Source organism: Micropterus salmoides, unplaced genomic scaffold (genome assembly GCF_014851395.1).
Source record: "Micropterus salmoides isolate LMB-PRFRI ecotype aquatic unplaced genomic scaffold, ASM1485139v1 Ms_hic_scaffold_6, whole genome shotgun sequence".
Taxonomy (NCBI): Eukaryota; Metazoa; Chordata; class Actinopteri; order Centrarchiformes; family Centrarchidae; genus Micropterus; species Micropterus salmoides.
The window spans coordinates 37,633,876-37,654,302 of NW_024044348.1; the positions used below are offsets into that span (position 1 = coordinate 37,633,876).

The 20,427-nt window shown below is 39.6% G+C and overlaps 1 protein-coding gene across 3 annotated transcripts in view; it reads left to right on the plus strand.

Moving 5' to 3' along the window:
- The window catches only part of adamtsl3 (ADAMTS-like 3), a 217,423-nt gene that overhangs the window by 20,227 nt on the left and 176,769 nt on the right, over positions 1-20,427 (plus strand). For all 3 annotated transcript variants that reach the window (XM_038702057.1, XM_038702058.1, XM_038702059.1), the window contains exon 3: positions 14,955-15,074. In XM_038702057.1, the coding sequence (XP_038557985.1) occupies positions 14,955-15,074 (120 nt within the window). The remainder of the gene's footprint in view (positions 1-14,954; positions 15,075-20,427) is intronic.

A 20,427-nucleotide genomic window follows, 5' to 3' on the forward strand; every position in this document is an offset into this window, starting at 1 on the left:
TGCAGCAGTTAGGTTGGAAAGCCAAATTCGTTTTTCATGCAGACATCGGAACCCGGAAGTTATCATTAAACAGACATAATAAACAGACGTTAAATAAGCTCTATATATGAATCTTAAGTGAAGGGATCAATGATTGCGATTTTTTGGAGCTTGATTAATATTATTCCAAATAGTTCTGCATTTTGTGCTTTCTGCACATTCAGAATATTTTCCAAATATCTGGGGGAGAGTTTTGAACATGAACAGAAAACCTGCTGAAACACCGAAGCTATAAAAGTCCAGAAGTTTCTAACTGAATTAAAATGAATTAATTTATCATTGAGGTGAAAAGGTGCCACATGCACATTTAAAGAGGTTACTTCCCCAAACAAAGACACAAAGAGGAGGGAAGACTAAATCATACATGTGTGCTGACTCAGCAGGGATGATATTACGAGAAAATATTTTAATACACATTTAATGTGTATTTAAATATTAATATATTAATCTGCTAAGTTCTGTGTACATAGCATGAAGGGACGTTTTACAACCTTGTGTTGTATAATGACAAATAAACAACCTTGTAAAAGTTAAACTACAGGAAAAAAAGCATATATCTAAAAGCAACACTTTACTTTAGCTTTACTGCATTATATTTTATTATATTTTGAATCTTCACCTGCCACCTGAATTTAGTGTTTTCCTTTATATTACCAAAGGGTTATAACACCCAAAAATTCCTCTGTAGCAACCTCAAGAAAATTGACCTACAGTAAACACTAGTCAGCAGCACATCACGAGTCATAGGAAACTGCAAATATAGTTACAATACAATAAGCTATACATGTGGCAAGCCTCTGCTTATATTATTATAATCATTTCAGCTGACACAGTCATGTTCTCAATACAGTATTTCAGTTCTGCACATAATTTAGACCTCAAGATTGAAGTTGATTGATGAAGTAGTAGTACATTTATTTGTTTACTCATAATTTGAATTTCTTCAAAGTTTGATTTGAACTATTCTCTAATCATTCAATCATTGAAGGACATTTTTTCCTCTCCTTTTCTTGTTTTAAGTTATAAGGAGGAACATAACTGTCACAGTCTAATTTGAAAGATTAAAAAAAAAAAAAAATGACTTGACCTTTTGTGCTTTATAATCATATTAAGTAATTAAATATGTATGCGAGCAAGGCCTGGATGAGTCTACAACACTGAATTTGGAATGATTGTTAGGGACTTCTGTCACTATAAGGCTAATGGCCAAGAGCTTCTTTGAAATTGCTTTGTATTAGAACTAAGGGTGAGTGGGTGAAGGTGGTGTTGGAGTGGGAGTCGATGAGGAGCCCAATCTGGAAAATGTTGTCCCCCTGTCCATAATCTCTATTGACTGGCTTGACTGGGCATGGCCTTGTCGGTTCAAACAGGAAGCAGATCGTCTACTCCGAAGTTGCAGAAGATTCGGCGAATCCAGACAAGACAGACAAACGAAAAACAGCAATGGTGAAGTCCTGTGTTTTAAACCAAAACGTAGCAGTGTGGATGTAGCCTCAGTCACGCTCAGTATCTTCAGCACACAAACACAATGGCTGAAAAACAGAAGCAGCTGTCCATCCCTCCTTTGCCAACAACAGTGGATAGTACAAAAACACACGTCTCGGCTCCACACGGAGCTTCAATGCCATGGTGCAACGAGTGACACAGAGGTATGGTGACAAACAGCAGGGAATAACTTTTGAGTGGGGGCAGTGGGAGTGCTAGCCTCTCATCCTGCTGTTAGTCGTAGTCACAGCTGCCTCTGAAGCCTGGGGCGTGAAACGTTAGGGGGGCGTTTTTGAAACGAGTCGAAGCAAGAGGAACTGGGGTCTGTCGCAATGGAGAGCAAGCCCTACGCGGGATGAGGTTTTGAAGGGCAACCAGCTCTTTCTTGTGGGTTTGGTGGGCTACATTAAAGCTACATTAAACTGCTCGGTATTCAGTTTAACCACTCACCATTCCTTTGACCTGCAGTGTCAGTCTGATAAGATGTTCCGGAAGGTTTAGTTAGAGGGAGTGAGGGCCAACTTGGCCTCAATTAATCCTACACTTCCAGCACCCACTCTCCCCTGTGTTCTATTTATGGTGCTCTCTAGGGTTCTCGTATCTTCTAGTATCTCTTAATTAGCTGAAGAAGCAAGCTGTGTTATGTTACATTTAAAGGGCATAAAACCAATGAAACACTCAAACCAAACCACACATCATTAAGTGACAGCCTTAACATGGGCCAACAGTATACACACACACACACACACACACACCTTACCTTCTCTCCAACTAGGAAACAACCATCCAGGGGCATCTAATATGTAAAGAAATTAGTTACAAGCTTTGAAATGATTCAGTGTACATGTTTACTCCTAGTCCTAACACAATCAAAAAAAAAAAAACCTCATCCTCATCAGGCTTGGGGCAAAAGTCCGACATGGGAACACGCAGGCAAAGTCAAACAGTCAGAGCAGATGACCGGAAAGCTTATGATTGATTTGATTGTTTTCTAGTGCGTGTTGAAGATCATTCAGTCAAGACCTAATACAGACTGCTTTTATGTTTGATGGACAAGGCGGCTGAGTGAAAAATGACTGTTGTCTGTCACGAACAGTAGTGTGATGTTGCAGAGCCTGAAATCGGGTGGTGCTTCTGAATTTAACACGGCAGACTGCTTTTTGTTTCCTGAGGTTTACATGACTGTGATATTTCCTTTCCCCTTACCAAGTAGTTCTTGCAGTTATTTTTAACATGGCCCAACCAGTTTCCCTACCCAACCAGTTTTTAACCCGGACCAGGATTTTTCTCTAATCTTGAATCAAGTAGTTTTTGTAGTTGGCAGTTAGCAGTGGAAAAAGCCATGTCAATCATTCATTCATTCATTCATCATTATGCTACTGTTTTATAACATGTTTGGAAGGCAGTGCTCCTGCCAATCAGGACAATGAGGTTGACATATTTAATCATTCAGTTTGGAAGACCTGTTGTGATACACTGTACTTACCTTAAAGGTTCAGTATGCTTCAACCAAAGGGCTTGTTGGATTGTCTAACAGAATCTAAAAAGCCCTCCCCCTGCACCTTGACCACACTGGAATTGTCGGGGGGCTGTGTCCAATAACTTTTGTGACATTGGTTGAAACTGACAAGCAGCATTTGGCCCTGTGTGAGAGAAACGAATGCAGGATTTGAACTCTCTCAAGCGCTGTTTTTTTCCTTTTGTTACACCACTACTTTCATCCCTTTTTGTGGGTACAAATGAGTGCAACACGATAGCTTTAAGGATAATGTCCGAAAATTCTCGCCTTGCTTCCCGCCTTCGAGTGTGGTTGTTCTGAACAGCTATACACACATTGCTTTCAGACATGTTTGGATAGTATGTTTTAAGAACCACTTTGTTTCAAGCATACTGCGATCTTGATGGTCCAATGTGAGCATTTTTATGCATTATATAGGGCATTTTCAAATTCACACTTATTGCAAGAGGGCAGAATTTACTGTAATCTACTCGTAATAAGAAACTCAGGGGACATAAAGTCATGCTGAAAATCAGTTCAAACCAATTTGCTCCTTTCAAAAAATCTGTGTAATGTTTTGCAAAAATTGGTCTATCCATTGTTTGGGCCTGCAAGCACTTTAGCCCAGGGCAAGATAACTGCTGGTCAGATTGTCATGAATTTTCATACGTTCACGGTTCATAGTGGATGAGTGGTGACTAGGGGTGGGCGATATGGCAAAAATATCATATCACGATTTATTTCAGGCAGGATCACGATTCACGATCTTATCACAATTAATTCACTTTTTTTAATTGTATACAATGTAGCGTAATGATTCATTCAAGTTTATTTCCCCATGAATGAATGTGCTGATTGCTTCTGCATATTTCAAAACTTCTTTTTTTAAAATTGGCACTACTGTGATTCAACACATTCCCCAGACTCTCAACTCAGTGTAACGTTATAACTAAATAAAACTGTAACGTTACATTCTCAACAATAAACCAGTTACGTGTTTGCAGCCACCGTTAATAAGTAACGTGATAGCAGCCAGTGGGACGTAAATGATTACGTTAACCGAAACAAAAACAATATAGACAGATTGGGACAATAGTGCAATGAGCAGAGTGCAAAGGATGCAGGAGTGAATTATTATTATAATTATTATTATTATTTACATGTCGGAGGTGGATGATATATAAGAGATATAGGTCATAGCTAAAGTAAGAAGCAAGCTAACGTTAGACGGCCAATGCTGAGCTAAACATGTTTACTCACCACATGTTACTAACCTATTTTGTGTTCGGCGCTTCTTTGTTTGGGACTTGTTGAATGAAGTTTTAAAGCCAAAGTTTATGATGAATGACACAGCAGCTGCCGGTGTTTGTTGTCTTCTCTCACATGTGGCCGCGTGCAGCAGATACGTAGTATGTGTTAGCAAGAAGAAGAAGAAGAAGAAGAAGAAGATAATACTTTATTAATCCCACAAGGGGAAACTCATTGTTTTCACTCTGTGTTTAATTCGTAGTATTTTACACACAGGTCTGAAATACATACACGTGCACAAAAAGGACCTTTAGGAAGAGATGTCAGAGCGAGGGGGCTGCCACTTGGTGTGGCGTCCCGAGCAGTTGGGGGTTCAAGGGCTTGCCCAAGGCCGCCTTCGGCAGTGCCCAGGAGGTGAACTGGCACCTCTCCAGCTATCAGTCCACACTCCGCATCTTTGGTCAGATGTTTGATCAGACTTTTCCTAAAAATAAACATTCTTCACGAGTCCCGCACCTCGAGTCCGGGTCGAGTCTTAAGTCTTTTGAGGACGAGTCTCAAGTCGAGTCTCAAGTCACTGTGTGTGCGACTTAAGTCGGACTCGAGTCTGCGTCTCAAACTCGAGTCCCCATCTCTGGCAATAGCAGCTGTCAACTGCATGTATGAGCCTCAGAATTAAACTGATAGATCTGTAACCATCTCTCTGAAAAGGCAGATTCTGGAGAATTTTGATGTTCCACAATCGAATATCGTAATATCACACACACCCAGTGGTGACTCATGATGTTTGAAATATTGATATATCATGTCAAAATTGTCTTTTTTTTATATATGTCATAATCTAATAGCCAAATCATCAGTAAGTTGTTTGGTTTTATCCAATTGTATTGTGGAGTGTAACAATCATTACATGCTCCGAAGGCTGCATTTTCATTTCTTTCATTTAGTAGTGGTGTTTCTTTGATACATACTCTTTTTATACTTGCCTTCTTTTACTAGGATTTTTGGACATTAAAATGTTACTTAGGCCAAACAACTGTGGGCCTTTTGCTGACTGAAGTTAAAGTCAACCTGTAGGATTCTTTCTGCTACGAGAACAGCTCTTCCTCCTGCTTGTGTAACTAAAAACTCAGCCTGTAAAGTAGGGGCTTACCATTCATGGCTGTATCACTCCAGAGTTTGGGTTTGGATTACACACTAAGATAATCACCCGCCAACAAAGGCCCATGCATGGACATAAACATCCCTCATTCAGAATGACTGTCACTCTTCATTTCCTCAACACAAACAGATGGAAAACTGCATGCTATTTCAAGTAAAGCAGGACATTGAGAGGATTACTGTGTGTTACTGTTCTACTCATTATATATCATTATCAAGCTGATTGTAGTACTGATTAAGTATTAAACTGGTAAAATATTCCTCTTGGCAGATTTACTTGTATAAAGATGATTGTAGGACTCAGCATTTGATTAACTGACAGCTAATGTGGGTAAAATCAGCTAAATAAATGTCCCCCGCCCCGCACTAGGATTCTAAACACAGCTAATCGAGCCGATTGACTGCTGATGCTGGAGCACCAATGTGCACAGTAAGTAATGTCTTTCCCCAAAAAAAGGTCAAGGTTTCTTTCAAAGGTAAGCACAAGTAATCCAGTTGTTAAGACTGAAGGCAGTCAGCTAGAAATCTAGTTTGGAGCATGTTTACATTGTTCAACATAACATTCAGTATCATAAATGAATTAGCATGATAGCTACAATGTCATATGACATATCTATCAACATTACCTAGCAAAGCTTATCAAGAAACACATGGCCTTCAGTTTGAGAAACACTGAGTGGAGCTGTAGCAGGTCCCGCGTTTGTAATTAAAATCAGTCGTCACTTGATGTACAGTTGTAGGAGGCAAATCAAATCCACTTGTTGAATCATGTCTACTGAACCCGAACAGTACACACATTCTTTACTCAAGCAGAAGTACAGATACTAGACTTTGAAAAATGACTCTGGTAAAAGTAGGTCAACTTCCTTAATCAGGTAAACGTGAAAAGTACAGGCTCTGAAATGTACTTATGCATAAGTGTGCACACCCTTAGACTAATACTTTGTTGAAGCACCTTTTGATTTTATTACAGCAGTCAGTCTATTTGGGTAGGAGTCTATTAGCATGGCACATCTTGACGTGGCAATATTTGCCCACTCTTCTTTGCAAAAGCGCTCCAAATCTGTCAGATTGCGAGGACATCGCCTGTGCACAGCCCTCTTCAGATCACCCCACAGATGTCTTCTGGTGAAGCCATGCTTTTGTGGATTAGGATGTGTGCTTTGGGTCCTTGTCGTGCTGAAAGGTGAACTTCCTCCTCATTTTCAGCTTTCTAACCGACGCCTGAAGGTTTTGTGCCGAAAGTGCCTGGTATTTGGAACTGTTCATAATACTCTACACCCTGACTAAGGCCCCGGTTCCAGCTGAAGAAAAACAGCCCCAAAGCATGATGCTGCCACCACCATGCTTCACTGTGGGTATGCTGTTCCTTGGATGATGTGCAGTGATGCTTTTGCGCCAAACATACCTTTTGGAATTTTCATGCTTTTGGGGGACTTGACGTTTGTTTTTGCAAATTTCAGCCTTGCTTGGAGGTTTTTCTTTGTAAGAAAAGGCTTCCGTCTTGCCACCCTACCCCATAGCCCATTCATATGAAGAATACGGGAGATAGTTGTCACATGTACTTGCCAGAAATTCCTGCAGTTTCTTTAATGTTGCTGTAGGCCTCTTGGAAGCCTCCCTGACCACTTTTCTTTCCGTCTTTTCATCAATTTTGGAGGGACGTCCAGTTCTTTGTAAAGTCACAGTTGTGCCATATTTTCTCCACTTGATGATGACTGTCTTCACTGTGTTCCGTGGTATATCTAATGCTTTGGAAATTCTTTTGTTCCCGTCTCCTGACTGTCTCTCTCTGTGGACCGTGGCTTTTGCTCAGATATGCAACTAAGAAAATCTCAGGAAAATCCTCCTAGAACAGCTGAACTTTATTTGTGATTAATCAGAGTCGCTTTAAATGATGGCAGGTGTGTAATGACTTCTAGTTAACCTGAGTTTGAATGTGATTGGTTAATTCTGAACACAGCCACATCCCCAGTTATAAGAGGGTGTGCACACTTATGCAACCAGGTTATTGTAAGGTTTTTATTTTTCATTTTTAGATTTCAATTTGTTTTTCTATTGAATTGTTCACATTATAGGTCACATTAAAGGTGGAAAAAGTTCTGACATGATTTATCTTTGTCTCATTATTTTACATCATAAGAACCTGGCATTTTAACAGGGGTGTGTAGACTTTTTCTATCCTCTGTACTTGCAAATAATGAACATTATCTTTGCTCCAATATAGGTGCAAATGATAATTATTAATGTCAGTAACAGAACTCGAAACATTATGATTAACACCAGAACACACTTATGGTCTAATTTAAACTGTGGTAGGCAATGTTGGAGAAAGACACAAGATAGCTAGATTTTAAAAGTGTCTAACTGAAAAAAAGTTGTATAAATTGAAAGATTCTGTTTATTATGTTATAAATGTTATAGTGCTTTAAAGTTATTCAGAGGTAATGAAAGGTATTGGAAATAGAAAATATTTAAAATATTTAAAGATGTATCAAAAAATATCCATCTGTGGGACATTATCACACCAGTGAGCCCTGATGGCAAAATCAACAATAAATTCCATTTGTGGACAGATTAGCAGCCTGTGCATGCTGATGATCAATTATAAATATACAGTGACCTTCCCCTGTGTAGCCTCACTACAATTTAGCAGATAGAGACATAACTCAGACAATTAAACACAAATGACTAACAATAAATAAAAAGAGCTGTGGACATCGCAACAAGCAAAATAAAACATCACCAAAGCAGACAACACAGATATGTATAAACAATATAAACTCCACAGCGGCTGCAAGAACAGCTGCACAGTTTTTACACACCGCGTAGCGGACACACTGCTACGTTGCTAGGCAATGATGTGTTTGTCCTCAACAGTCTGCTCGTGGTTCAACTTCTTTGCTTGACCATTCTCAGTTCATATTTTAACCAGTCACCTCAGCCTGTCTGACTCACTACTTAGCAGTCTGCTTAGCCTTTGTGCGTTTGATGTGGGTGCGTTTGATTTGTGGCACTTAGCGTGCTCAGTGAGTGGTGCATTAAATCAGCGATTAAGTAAGGCAGATGCAACCTTTTTTTTTAAATGCCAAGGTACAATAATAATACCTATATGTGCCATATTATGTTAGGTATTTCGCACCTCTGCATGAAAGACTGGGTTGTCTAATTTCAAACCAGTGGTATAGAGAAGTCACTAGCTCCACCTCCCAACAGGAAATCAGTGTCATGAACACAATGTCAGGCTGAATGAATGAAGGGAAAAGAGGTTACGTTTTAGTTTGATGATCAGGGCAGGATAGCAGTTCATTGATTCCCATTTGAAAGAGGTGTTACACAGTATTCAAATAGGACAGAGAAACAGAAAAGGATGAGGAAGGAAAAGTGAGTTGTGAGCTAAACCTGATTTAAAATCAATTATTCAATAAAAAAAACTACGGAGCTTCCCTATGTGTGATGCATAAGTTTATGTTTTAAACGATCAAAGATCAAGGCAACTTAAAGCAGTGAGCAGATATACAGAGGATGGACTGAATCATCACCAGCCCTCATATCGATGGTCTGATAGATGATAGAAGTATTTGTGGTCTGCCATTGGAGCTGAACAAATCATATCTTCCTTGATGTGAACAAGCTTTGATTTCTGACTTACTGAACAGGAGTTTCCCGATTGGCTTTAATAAGTAATCCCCCCCCCCACACTATGTAACAGCAGCTTTCTCTGGTAGTGTATGTTGCCCCCTGGGTTGGGGGTTGCCCTACTTGTATTATTATCCCAGTATTGGCTCCTCTGAGGTAAGCCAGTGATCCAGCGTGAACCAGCCACTGCAGGGTGCTGGCAGGGTGAAAGCTGTCCTGACACCGTCCTTCCACTGGTGTGTAAACTCAATTAGGGGAACTGCTCTTTGCCGCGCTGCACGGCTACGACTCAGTAACTTCACAGCAGGACAACCTTACTTTCTGTCAGAGTGTGAGTGTGTGTGTGTGTGGGTGGCTTGGGGGTTGGGGGGGGAGTAGTATTGATATAGTTCTCTATTGGGATGACAAACCATGCCCTTTTCAGACATGACTTTGTAGTTTCAGTGTCATCCCACTCAAACTGTTCAAACTGACCTTGATTAGAGCTGTGTATTTGAACATGCCGCTGCCAGAGTAATAGAACAAAATTCTCTTCCACAATGGGTAAGTCACCAGTTGTTGAAATAATTTATAGTCTGCTAACAATGTACTATTCTCTGTCTACTGCCACAAAGAGAGTGCCAAAAAGTCATAGTCTGAACACAGTCACCCTGTTTAAACCTACATAATAAACTCATTTTTTCTTAAAATGGAATGAAATGACTCTAGTGAAAACGGGTGCATCTTATGCTGGATTTATGCTTGAGCCCAGGAAAGTAAAGGGCAGTCCTGCTATAGATAATAAAATGACTATAATTTTGGAAGACAGCCGCTTGATATGACTGACCCAGCCTGCTAAAGCCTCATATAAGCTTTAAATAAACATTGGAATACATTTTTGCACAAAATGAGGACTTTTGTCCCCATCACTTACAATAGCAACACCTTAGGAACGAATCACTTAAAGGTTCAGTGTGTAATATTTAGGAGGATCTATATATACAGAAATGCAATATAATTCACATAACTATGTTTTCAGTGGTGTATAAAGACCTTACATAATGAACTGTTATGTTTTTATTACCTTAGAATGAGACATTTCTATCTACATGCACTGCAGGTCCTCTTACATGGAAGTCGCCATGTTGCGCTGTCATGTTTCTACAGTGGCCCCAAACGGACAAACTGCTATACAGAGTGCGTTTCATCACTTTGTTGAATACGTATGAAAAACAAGCAGCAGCAGCAGCAGTCCAATACCGATTTCGATATTTGAGGATTTTAAAATCCGATACGATATTCTTTTTTCCCCTTATTTTAAGAAACGCATAACATAAACAACAATTATCCCTAACATTTGTTATGTTGAGACCATACCAAGATACATGACATAATGCAGTATAAATAGAAACTTTTTTATTGTTATAAATAGTACTTTGAACAAAGGTACAGCAAAATATTTTAAAGTTTTGAGTCAAATGTATAAAACTACAAACAACATTTAAAAAATATCTAATTTATACATTATAGAGTACTACTACTAACGAACAATAAATTAAGTAGTGCATGCTCCCCCTGGCTCCCCCGTAGTTCACAGCCTGGCCGTAGCCTCGAGAAAAAACCCTTGATAAACACACTCGGGTATTTTGTTAGATCTTAGATCTTTTGTTTTTTCCGATTTGGTTTTGAAACGAAAGAATGAAAGAATGAACCATACATGGATTTAAATGAAACCTTGTTAGGATTTTTTTTTCTAAAACTATTTCTACATGTATTTCTATATTTTATTGAGGTCACTTTAAGAAACAAGAAAGTACATCATGTGACTAGTGTTCAGGAAGTAACTTAGCATGGACAGACAGTGGTTGTTTTAAGATACATCTGAGCCAATCCAGCGACATCTGCTTTTGGCAGCATCGTGGGTATGGATTGATTGTTTAGTGTTATCTACAACCTCAGAGTTTATTATCTTGGGACAATTTTATGTTTGTGAAGATTTGTTCAGTCTGCAATTGCTAATGACTACAATTTTCTTAAGTCATATTGGAAGTTCATAGAAGGACAATTACAAATGAATGAACAGAAAGCTGCAAACACCACGGAAGATTCATACCAAGTGAAGACAGATAACAGATTAAAAGTGCATCACTGTCGGTTTTATATTTGATTTGTTTTATGATTCACTGTCTAGTTACATCATTTAACGTCATTTCGTCATTTCCATTCAGTCACATGTGGCTGATCATTCCTGAGTGAGTGAGTCCTGGAGTGACAGTAAAACATAGTAAACAAGTGATTCGCACTAAACAAGTCACTAAACTGCACTAAAGACTCAAACAAAGGAAAATAACGCATATACATCCAGCCCATCTCACGACTGAATCTGATGAAGTGAGAAAAATCAGCTGATGAAATGTATGAATGAAAGTGCTGCTGCACTAAAAATAAATAAAAAGCATTTGATTCATCTGATGGAATCCTTCCTCTGAAACATTTAGCCTAATAAATCAAAATACTCCATGATCATACTCTGGATTATTTAATAGGCCTAATTAATAGGTTACACAATCATAAAATCAATAAATACTGATGCAGATAAGCAATAAATAATATAAAAGCATTCTGCAAGTAGAAGTGATCCTGTGTATCTGAACAGGAAACAGTGTAACAACACGTTCTCATCTCATGGCATCAAATAGGCCAACTAGGCTTTCAGAAAGACTGGCAAAGCGTCCGTAGCCTATTTGACGCCATGGGATGAGAACGGGCTCAGTATAAATACAGAATGCAGATTGTTCTTCATCTGCAGGTGTTAAACAGGTAACAGCTCAAGACAGAAAACGTGCTGCTCTGCGGTGAGAACTGTGACACACAGTGCAGACAATGTGTGCAGAAATAACTGCATCAAAAGTCTCTCCAGCTGTTAAAGCCGACTGACAGCTGACAGTTGACATATTTCCTACTTCCTTATCTCCTCGCATGGTTTCCTTGCGTCTCTCCATGCATCCCCGGAAGATGCAAGGAAAAGACGCAAGTGAGGGAAACGGGGATGCAATTAAGAGAATTGAGAAGCACCTCAAGTGTCTTCAGAGTCTTGTTGTTAGAAAGAGTTTAGCTGAATGTCAAACTATATACAACACATATACTGAGGACAGTTTTCCCTCCATAAAGCTTTATTTCAGCAACAATATTCAGGGAGGCTGTTGTGTTTAAACGATGCTCATTTGGTACTAAGGGGCACAAAGTGTGCCAAGAACACATCCCCCACACCATTACACCACCACCGCCAGCCTGAACCGTTGATACCGGTGTGGTCTTCTGCTGCTGTAGGCCATCTGCTTCAAGGTTGGACGTGTTGTGCGTTCAGAGATGGTATTCTGCAGACCTTGGTTGTAACGAGTGGTTATTTGAGTTACTGTTGCCTTTCTGTCATCTGGAACCAGTCTGCCCATTCTGCTCTGACCTCTGACATCGACAAGGCCTTTTCATCCACACAACTGACGCTCAATGGATATTTTCCCTTTTTCGTACCATTCTCTGTAAACCCTAGACATGGTCGTGTGTGAAAATCCCAGTAGATCAGCAGTTTCTGAAATACTCAGACCAGCCCGTCTGGCACCAACAACCATGCCACGTTCAAAGTCACTTAAATCCCCTTTTCTTCCCCATTCTGATGCTCGGTTTGAACTTCTGCAAGTTGTGTTATTACTTCAGCAAGTTGTCTTGACAACGTCTACATGACTATGCATTGAGTTTCTGCCATGTTATTGGCTGATTAGCTATTTGTGTTAAGCAATTAAACAGGTGTACCTAATAAAGTGTCCGGTGAGAGTGTATATATGGAGCGTCTTAAAATATGAATCAGGATAGTGATAGTGATAGTGCTAGGTTCAGGCTCTGCTTTTTCTATGCCATTTCACCAGACAGAAACAAGAATTAAAACACACTCACCAACAGCTGTTGTTCAGTGTGACAAAGGGAAGCTTGTTTGCTGATCTTATTTGAGTAAACTCAAAGGTTTGTGTCAGTACAGACTGTTCCTCAAATTGATTGAGTTGAGCTGAGATGGGGCAGTTTGCGGTTACATGAATTTTTGGTCTGAACTGGACTTAAGGAGCCCTAAAAGCCTGCAGCAGAAACCCCACCCACTAATCTTAATGGAATTTTGGGCCCCATGACAAAAAACTCAAATTGGACCCACTCTGCGCAGCTGTTGTCAACACATCTCTAGGGCCTAACTGTCCCATCAAAAGCTTCACATAACTCACATTAAAGACTTGCAACTTTCTTGCTTCTTGTAGTTCAGTACTAGTACTAGCACAATATTTACTGCTGGTGATTTGTACATGCAAGTCTGCATACAGTATGCAGTTCACTATTTGATGCAAGATTAAAAGCCACCATAAAAATGTCCTTATGGCAATCTTTTACAGTCTCAGTATATTTTATTGGAAAATTAAGAGAAAAAAATCTCTTAACATTAAGACCTATCTATAGATGTCATTTAACAGCCATAATTCAATCTAAATGACCGTATCAAACTGGATTATTTTAATATTGTCTGTAACTTACATGCAGGCTCAGGTAATCTACTCACTGTTTCCAACTGTCCAGCATCCAGTACAGACAGAAGGTTGTTTTTATTTTATTTCATAATGATCATTATGTGAGAAAATAATTTGTGTTTGAATTTTTGTCATTAATAAATATTTCATTTTCTTTTTTGTTATGGTAAAATAAGCAAGAGAGACAGAGAATGATGCTAACTGGCCTGTCATTAACACCATGCTGCTCACCTTCTTCACTGGGACAGTTAGGGGTACAGTTATGGGGAGACAGGGGTGCTGCTGACTCATCTGTCATTTCCCTGCACTGATTAAATGTTGATGAAATGTAGGCTAACACTAGTCTGTAGCTAGCTAGCTTATTTCACTGTGGACATTAAGCCAACAGGTTAACACCACTCACAGACTAAAGGCAGCCCACCTTTGTTGGTGAAAAACTGGGTTACAGAGTGACATCCTTTCCTTTGTCTTTTTTCTCTGTCCTTTTTTGAAAACCTGATTTTGTTTTACTAGGCGACATTGCGATCACTGTATTTCTGGCGCATCTACTAACTGCAACTAAACATGGTCACTGATACAGTGCGCAGAGGCAGGATCAAACCATTTCATGCAGATACAGGGGGTGGCCTGTCAATATGGAGGTTTACTTTTTGGTCAATGGGGATTTTTAACTTCTATTGCCAAAAACAAGTAAAAACAAAGAGATCATTAATTGTATTATTATATTTGAAATATATATATTCTCAATGATCATGGTTTATGTAATGTATAATATAATATTATTTTATATTAGTTTTTACATATTTTGGGGGGCCCCTGTCAGTCAGGAGCCCTTGGAATTGTCCAAACTTTCCCACTCTATATGGTGCCCCTGTTCACACACAGTTCAAGTGGCCTGGACAAACACTCACACAGTTTCTCTCTGGGGAGCCTTCTAAATTCCAGATGCCATCTAGTCTCAGTTTGCGGCACAGTCCCAGTCTCTGATAATCAGTCTTCCCCTCCCTGCATTTGGATGATGCTGATCATTCAAAAATCCGGCGTGAGACGTACACGCTAGCTGACTGTTGTGTATAAATCACAATGAAATGAAAAGATGAGCAGAATCTATGGTAGGTGGCTTGGTCATATCAGAGCGCAGCTTTTCTCTCCTTTGAGTTGAGATGATTTGATTTCTGTTAAGAAAACCGCAACAAGGTCCAGGTTTTAGCTCACTAAATTAACATGTGAGTGACTGCACGACCATGATGTGACTTTAAATTTATTCCCATGAACTTTGCCTGGATACTGATTCTGAACTCTGTGTGTGTGTGTGTGTGTGTGTGTGTGTGTGTTGTCAGTGTGCAGAGACTGAGCCCCAGAGTGCAGTGTTCCTGCCAGAGTTTGCCCTCTCACCTCAGGGCAGCTTCATGGAGGATGCCACAGAAGATCAGTTTCTAACCTACAGATACGACGACCAGGTCAGACACGCTCTTTACTGTTGCTGGACCAGTATGGGTTTGCAAAAGCTGATCCTAACATTTTGAACTGAAACATCATCAATTGCTGTTAATTGCTCCCATTTTCTTATGTATCATTGTTTTTGTTTTCTGGATTGTGAATCTACTTACAAAGACTGAATTGAGATTCTTATGCAAATGGAAAATTCACATTATTCACACAGGACTTGAACCAACAATGACACGAGTCAGTGGCACTGAGTTCATACTTGTGTATGACTGAGCTCACCACTGGTCTACAAGATGCTACCAAAAGTTCTGTTTTGCTTTGTTAATGGCAGTTTGTCATTGTTTTTTTTCAGGTCACTGAAACCGAACATTTTTGAAAACCCCTGCCAGGGTGAGGATTTTCAGAAACCCCGGTTGCAGTGTTGTCGTGTAGACAGTAAAAGCGGGGGTTTTCCCTTGTGACGTCAGATTGTTCGCCGTTATCCGCTGTGTTTGATGTCAGATTGTGCGCCACTGCCTGCATTGTTTACAATTTTATTAGGCTCTGATTGGCCAACGTGGCTTTACGGTTAGGGTCATATTGCAGCCAGGTGTTTTGGCATGCTCTTGACAGCGCTTGATAGCGTGTGTTTGCGTTTTCATGTGGACGGAGATTTCCTAATTACTTTTGCAGCATAGAAAATATTCATTGTTTAAATTTAGTAATTGTCTCTTCCTGACTAGTGTCCCTGTGTTTAAACACCAATCAATTGGGATTGATATCAGATTTCAATCTTGTGTTTAGACTTGAGGTGTGGAAAATAATAGATTTTTAGATGCATCGTAATGCGGACTTGGACGATTCTGAATCGATTCACAAATGTCAAAAAACTATTATCTAGAGGTAAATTGATAACGTATTGTTGACGGAATGAAAAAGGACTTGGAAATGCAGAAGTGCAGCTCTGGACCGTCTGTGGTGTGCACACAACAGAGACGTTTTCTTCCTGTTCAGTAAGGCAGGCAGCTGTTGAATAACTGCCAAAAGTTCTGATCAATAAAATCAATACGTGACAAATGTAAATGATTTTCACCCACACACTGTGCGGCACTGTAGCGCTTAGCTAGCATCCCCACCTCATCCTTAAAAGGACAGCTACTGTATGTGACCGGCGGCAGAAAGTGGCGGTGAAAGCGAGCAGAGCAGAGCAAAACATGAGCACTATGTTTCAGTCTTGCTGTAAATGTACAGTGTAGGTCACAGTGTGTCCGTTAATTAAAATATGTCTGTTGTTTTCCAAATACTAGCGCTAGCTAATGTCCCCTCTTCAGACTGCGGTCTGGAAGCTGAGCAGGACGTTTTTTGGCTGCTAGATCAAATTCATTTGTTGTCATTTATCCACATTTTGAGTATACAAATAAACAAAATGCTGTTTCTGAAGGCCCATGGTGCTCAATACAAAATTACAATAATCAACTTACAGGACAAGACACAAACATGTAACTACACCAGGATTGACAAAAAGGACCAGCTCTATTTAGGCAGCGTGAATATGGTTTGACTGAAGCATGGAAAAGAGCATAGTTCAACCAGTGTGTGAATCTAAAATAATAACAGCAACATCAGAAATGAAAATAGCAGCAACAGAGATCAGTAACAATGCTTTGTAACGTTAGCTACATATATGTGAAGTAACAATAAAAAGCTGCATTTCATTACTACCTACTTACTTGATTGTTACAAATCCTTTGCTTTAAAAGTACCAAGTAGTCACACAGTGAGAAAAATTCATCTTTATCCTATTCGTTTCACAATCGCATCGTAGTCCTTAATCCTAATGAGGTGCCTAGAAATTCCCACCCCTAGAGGTGATGCATCGAGATATTGAATCGAATTGTTGACAGGATAATCGTAATCGAATCGAATCGTGAGACAAGTGAAGATGCACCCCCCTAGTTTAGACTTTAGGTAGTGGGGAGAACCTTTTGTTTACATTTGGATTACGGATTGTCCCTTTAAGATTTAAAAGGAATATTTATATCATGTCAGATAAAAAAAAAATTTAACCTGTACAGTGTGCACACAAACACACGAACATGCAAACAAACGTGCGCATACAAATGCTGCACAGACAGACACACACACACACACACATACATGCATGCATAAGGCCCCATGTGTTTAGTACTGGTGGGAGCAGCAGATGGTGTTGCCTTAGTGCAGCAGAATGGATTAGAAGCTACAGGTTGAGTAACAGGTGGAGGACTATAGGCTCTCTGATCTACATCTTAACTACTGCAGGCTGTATGAGATGGATGTGCTTACAATGCAAGCCCCACTTTCTACTCCTCTGAAGACTTTATCCCTTAATTTGTATGGATGCTGGGAGCTGCTTCTTTAGCTCTGTGATTGGTAGGTTCTTCCCAGGTCAGATTTATATAAATGTATAACTACAGAAGATTTTTATATCATATATAAAACGCGCTTTTGAGAAAGATTAGGTGGGGTTCTAAAATTTCGGGGACTTTTTGTGCACTGATGATTACAAAATGTAAACCAATGTCAGATATGTTGCAGACGAAGAAGAAGCCAAAGAAATTCTTCTTCATGTTCTTTATTTATTCATTACCTGAAATGCGGTCACTTTTTGCACGTTCCAAGTGCACTCAGAAGCAGACAGATGCTAAGTTGCTAAATGTGTGTTGGCTTGAAGGGTCGAAGCATGTGTTCAAAATCAGCTTAACTCTGGGCACCGTGTAAAACAGTTGTACTGAACTTTGCTTGTTAGACGAACATGATCGTGGTTTATGAGTGGTGTTAACCTGTTGGCTTAATGTCCACAGTGGAACAAGTCAAACATGGAGTTTTAAATGGGACTAGAATTGTTTTGTTTAGATTTTGCAATCAGTGCAATTATTTCTGTCAATGCTCACATTCTGTAATACACACTTTAAAAACGCAAATTTATATTGTCCTCACACACATCAGCACAACTTAAGCGTTTTAAGAGAAAAACACAGTTTAAAAGGTTGATCACAAAACCTTTCATAACTGTTGGCTCAGCATGGTGGGACTTTAAGGCTTTTATTTTAAAAGTACAGTAAGTAGGTGTAGGCCCAAGAAGTAGTTTTGGTCTCATTTTGCATTCCTGTAGAGTGTACTGTGCTTTGATGAGGAGAGCGAGGACATTTTCTGCTCTCTGCTGTTTGAAAAAACTGCTTCAAAATGCAAATTGCTCTGTGAGCTTTTCTCCACTTTTTATGCAACACTAAATATTAAATTCTGTGTATGTTGTGTCAAAGGGTATTGGGTTTAGACGCACGCACGCACACACACACACACACACACACACACACACACACACACACACACACACACAATGCACCCATTCTTCTCCTTAACAGCTTTGGACACACATCCACGTAAATTAGGTTAAGTAACTTAACTTGAGAGTACATTGTGTTTTGAAAGCCTTGCAGCTGACAAATATCATACAAATGATCACTAACGAAACACAGGAACCTTGTTTGGAGAGATTCTACTTGTATGAAATGCCTAGAGTCCTCTGGCCGTCTGCAATGCTTAGGGTTGTAATTACTGTACTGCTGTGCGTAGGTGGGTCTAGGCCATATTTAGGTTTGGGCATTAGCCCACCCAAAATTATTCTATAACCCAGGTTGTTGTGTCTATTGTGCAATCTGTCCTGTTTGTTTGTTTGTTACGTTGAATCACATGACACATGACCTCTTTCATCCTGTCTACTCTGCAACCTGACAAATCTCTGACAGATCAGTGAAAATGCAGCCTACCTGCTGCTGCTTCCATGGTTAATTGAACAAAGTCCTTTTGCATCAATTCCCGCCCTTATGTGCTGTGATTGGCTAGTACTCGGTACTTCAATGTGTTCTTGTGATAGGATGCTAGGTGTGAGCGCATTTGTGCCTTTAGGATGATAGAGATCCTGGGTGTTCCCTCACCTGTGACTTATTGCATTAATTTAGTTGGTCTTTATTACAAAATAGGAAAGATCTGATTTGTTAAGTTACTACACTTCTGAGGGGCATACATTACATTTACATTTTCTTCATTTAGCTGACACTTTTATCCAAAGCGACTTACAATTGCTATACATGTCAGAGGTTGCACGCCTCTGGAGCAACTAGCTTATCCGTTGCGCCATCACCACCCCCTATTACATTAAGATAATAAGCATAGCATTTTCCCTAGAAAGAATGACCAATGCTATTTTAACAGAAATACCTAAACTTGAAACATTTTGGCTAGCAGTTCTCCTGACGTTTAAGTTATCAATACATGATTTGCTGAGAAGCAAATGTTAAATGAACAAGGGGTTAAATTGAGCTGCGTCCCCTCTGTAGATATCACGATTTAAATTCTATTTATATTTGTATTACTATTACATTATTGTCAATGTCAGTAGTGTCACTAGTGTTGCTAGCAGGACTTGTCGAAAATGCGACAGAAAAACTGGTGGAGCTGGCATGCAATCACAAGGATATGTTGTAACAAGATAGTCAGTCACAGCACAGTAGGGCTGGACTTGGGTGGGATAAAAAATAACGCTATATAACGGAAAGGAATGTTGACCGATCTGAATCTGATCGTTCATTCTCACACAAAGTTAACATTAGTTAGGTAACATATGTTTATTTTTATTTTGGGAATATGCTGATTCATAATTTGTATTGTTGTCCACATCAACGCAGTATCGGGTATTTCCGAAATCTCTATGCTAGCTTGCTATGTTGCAGCAGCACATTTTCGAGTGGCCTTTTATTGTGGCCAGCCCAAGACTCACCTGTGCAATCCCCATGCTGTCTGATCAGCATCTTGATATGCCACACCTGTGAGGTGGATGGATTATCTCGGCAAAGGAGAAGTGCTCACTAACACAGATTTTGACAGATTTGTGAACAATATTTGAGAGAAATAGGTCTTTTGATCTTTGAATTCAGCTCATGATGAATGGCGGAAAAAACAAAAGTTTTGCATTTATAGGTTTGTTAAGTAGCCTTAATTGTGGAAATGCAATTTATTAACATTTAAAATGCTAACATTGTATGTGATCTGTTATGTGGGGAGATTGGCCTGGGCTGACATTAGATTCAGGACTACATTTTCTTCCCTGTAATCTGTGAGAAGCAGCACAACGCAACATGTCCTCAATGTAAAGAAGAAAATTTACCTGCTCTTTAGTGCCGTTGAAAAACATTGCGGTTGCTCTGCTCAAACTATTTACTGCAGCTGTATATTGTGGGGAATAGAAATAGATAACAAATCATACTTTGTATCGGAAGATAGTCATTATTAAAGGATCAGGAGCCGTAATGTAAATTATAGCTCATTTATTTTGCAGCTTCATAC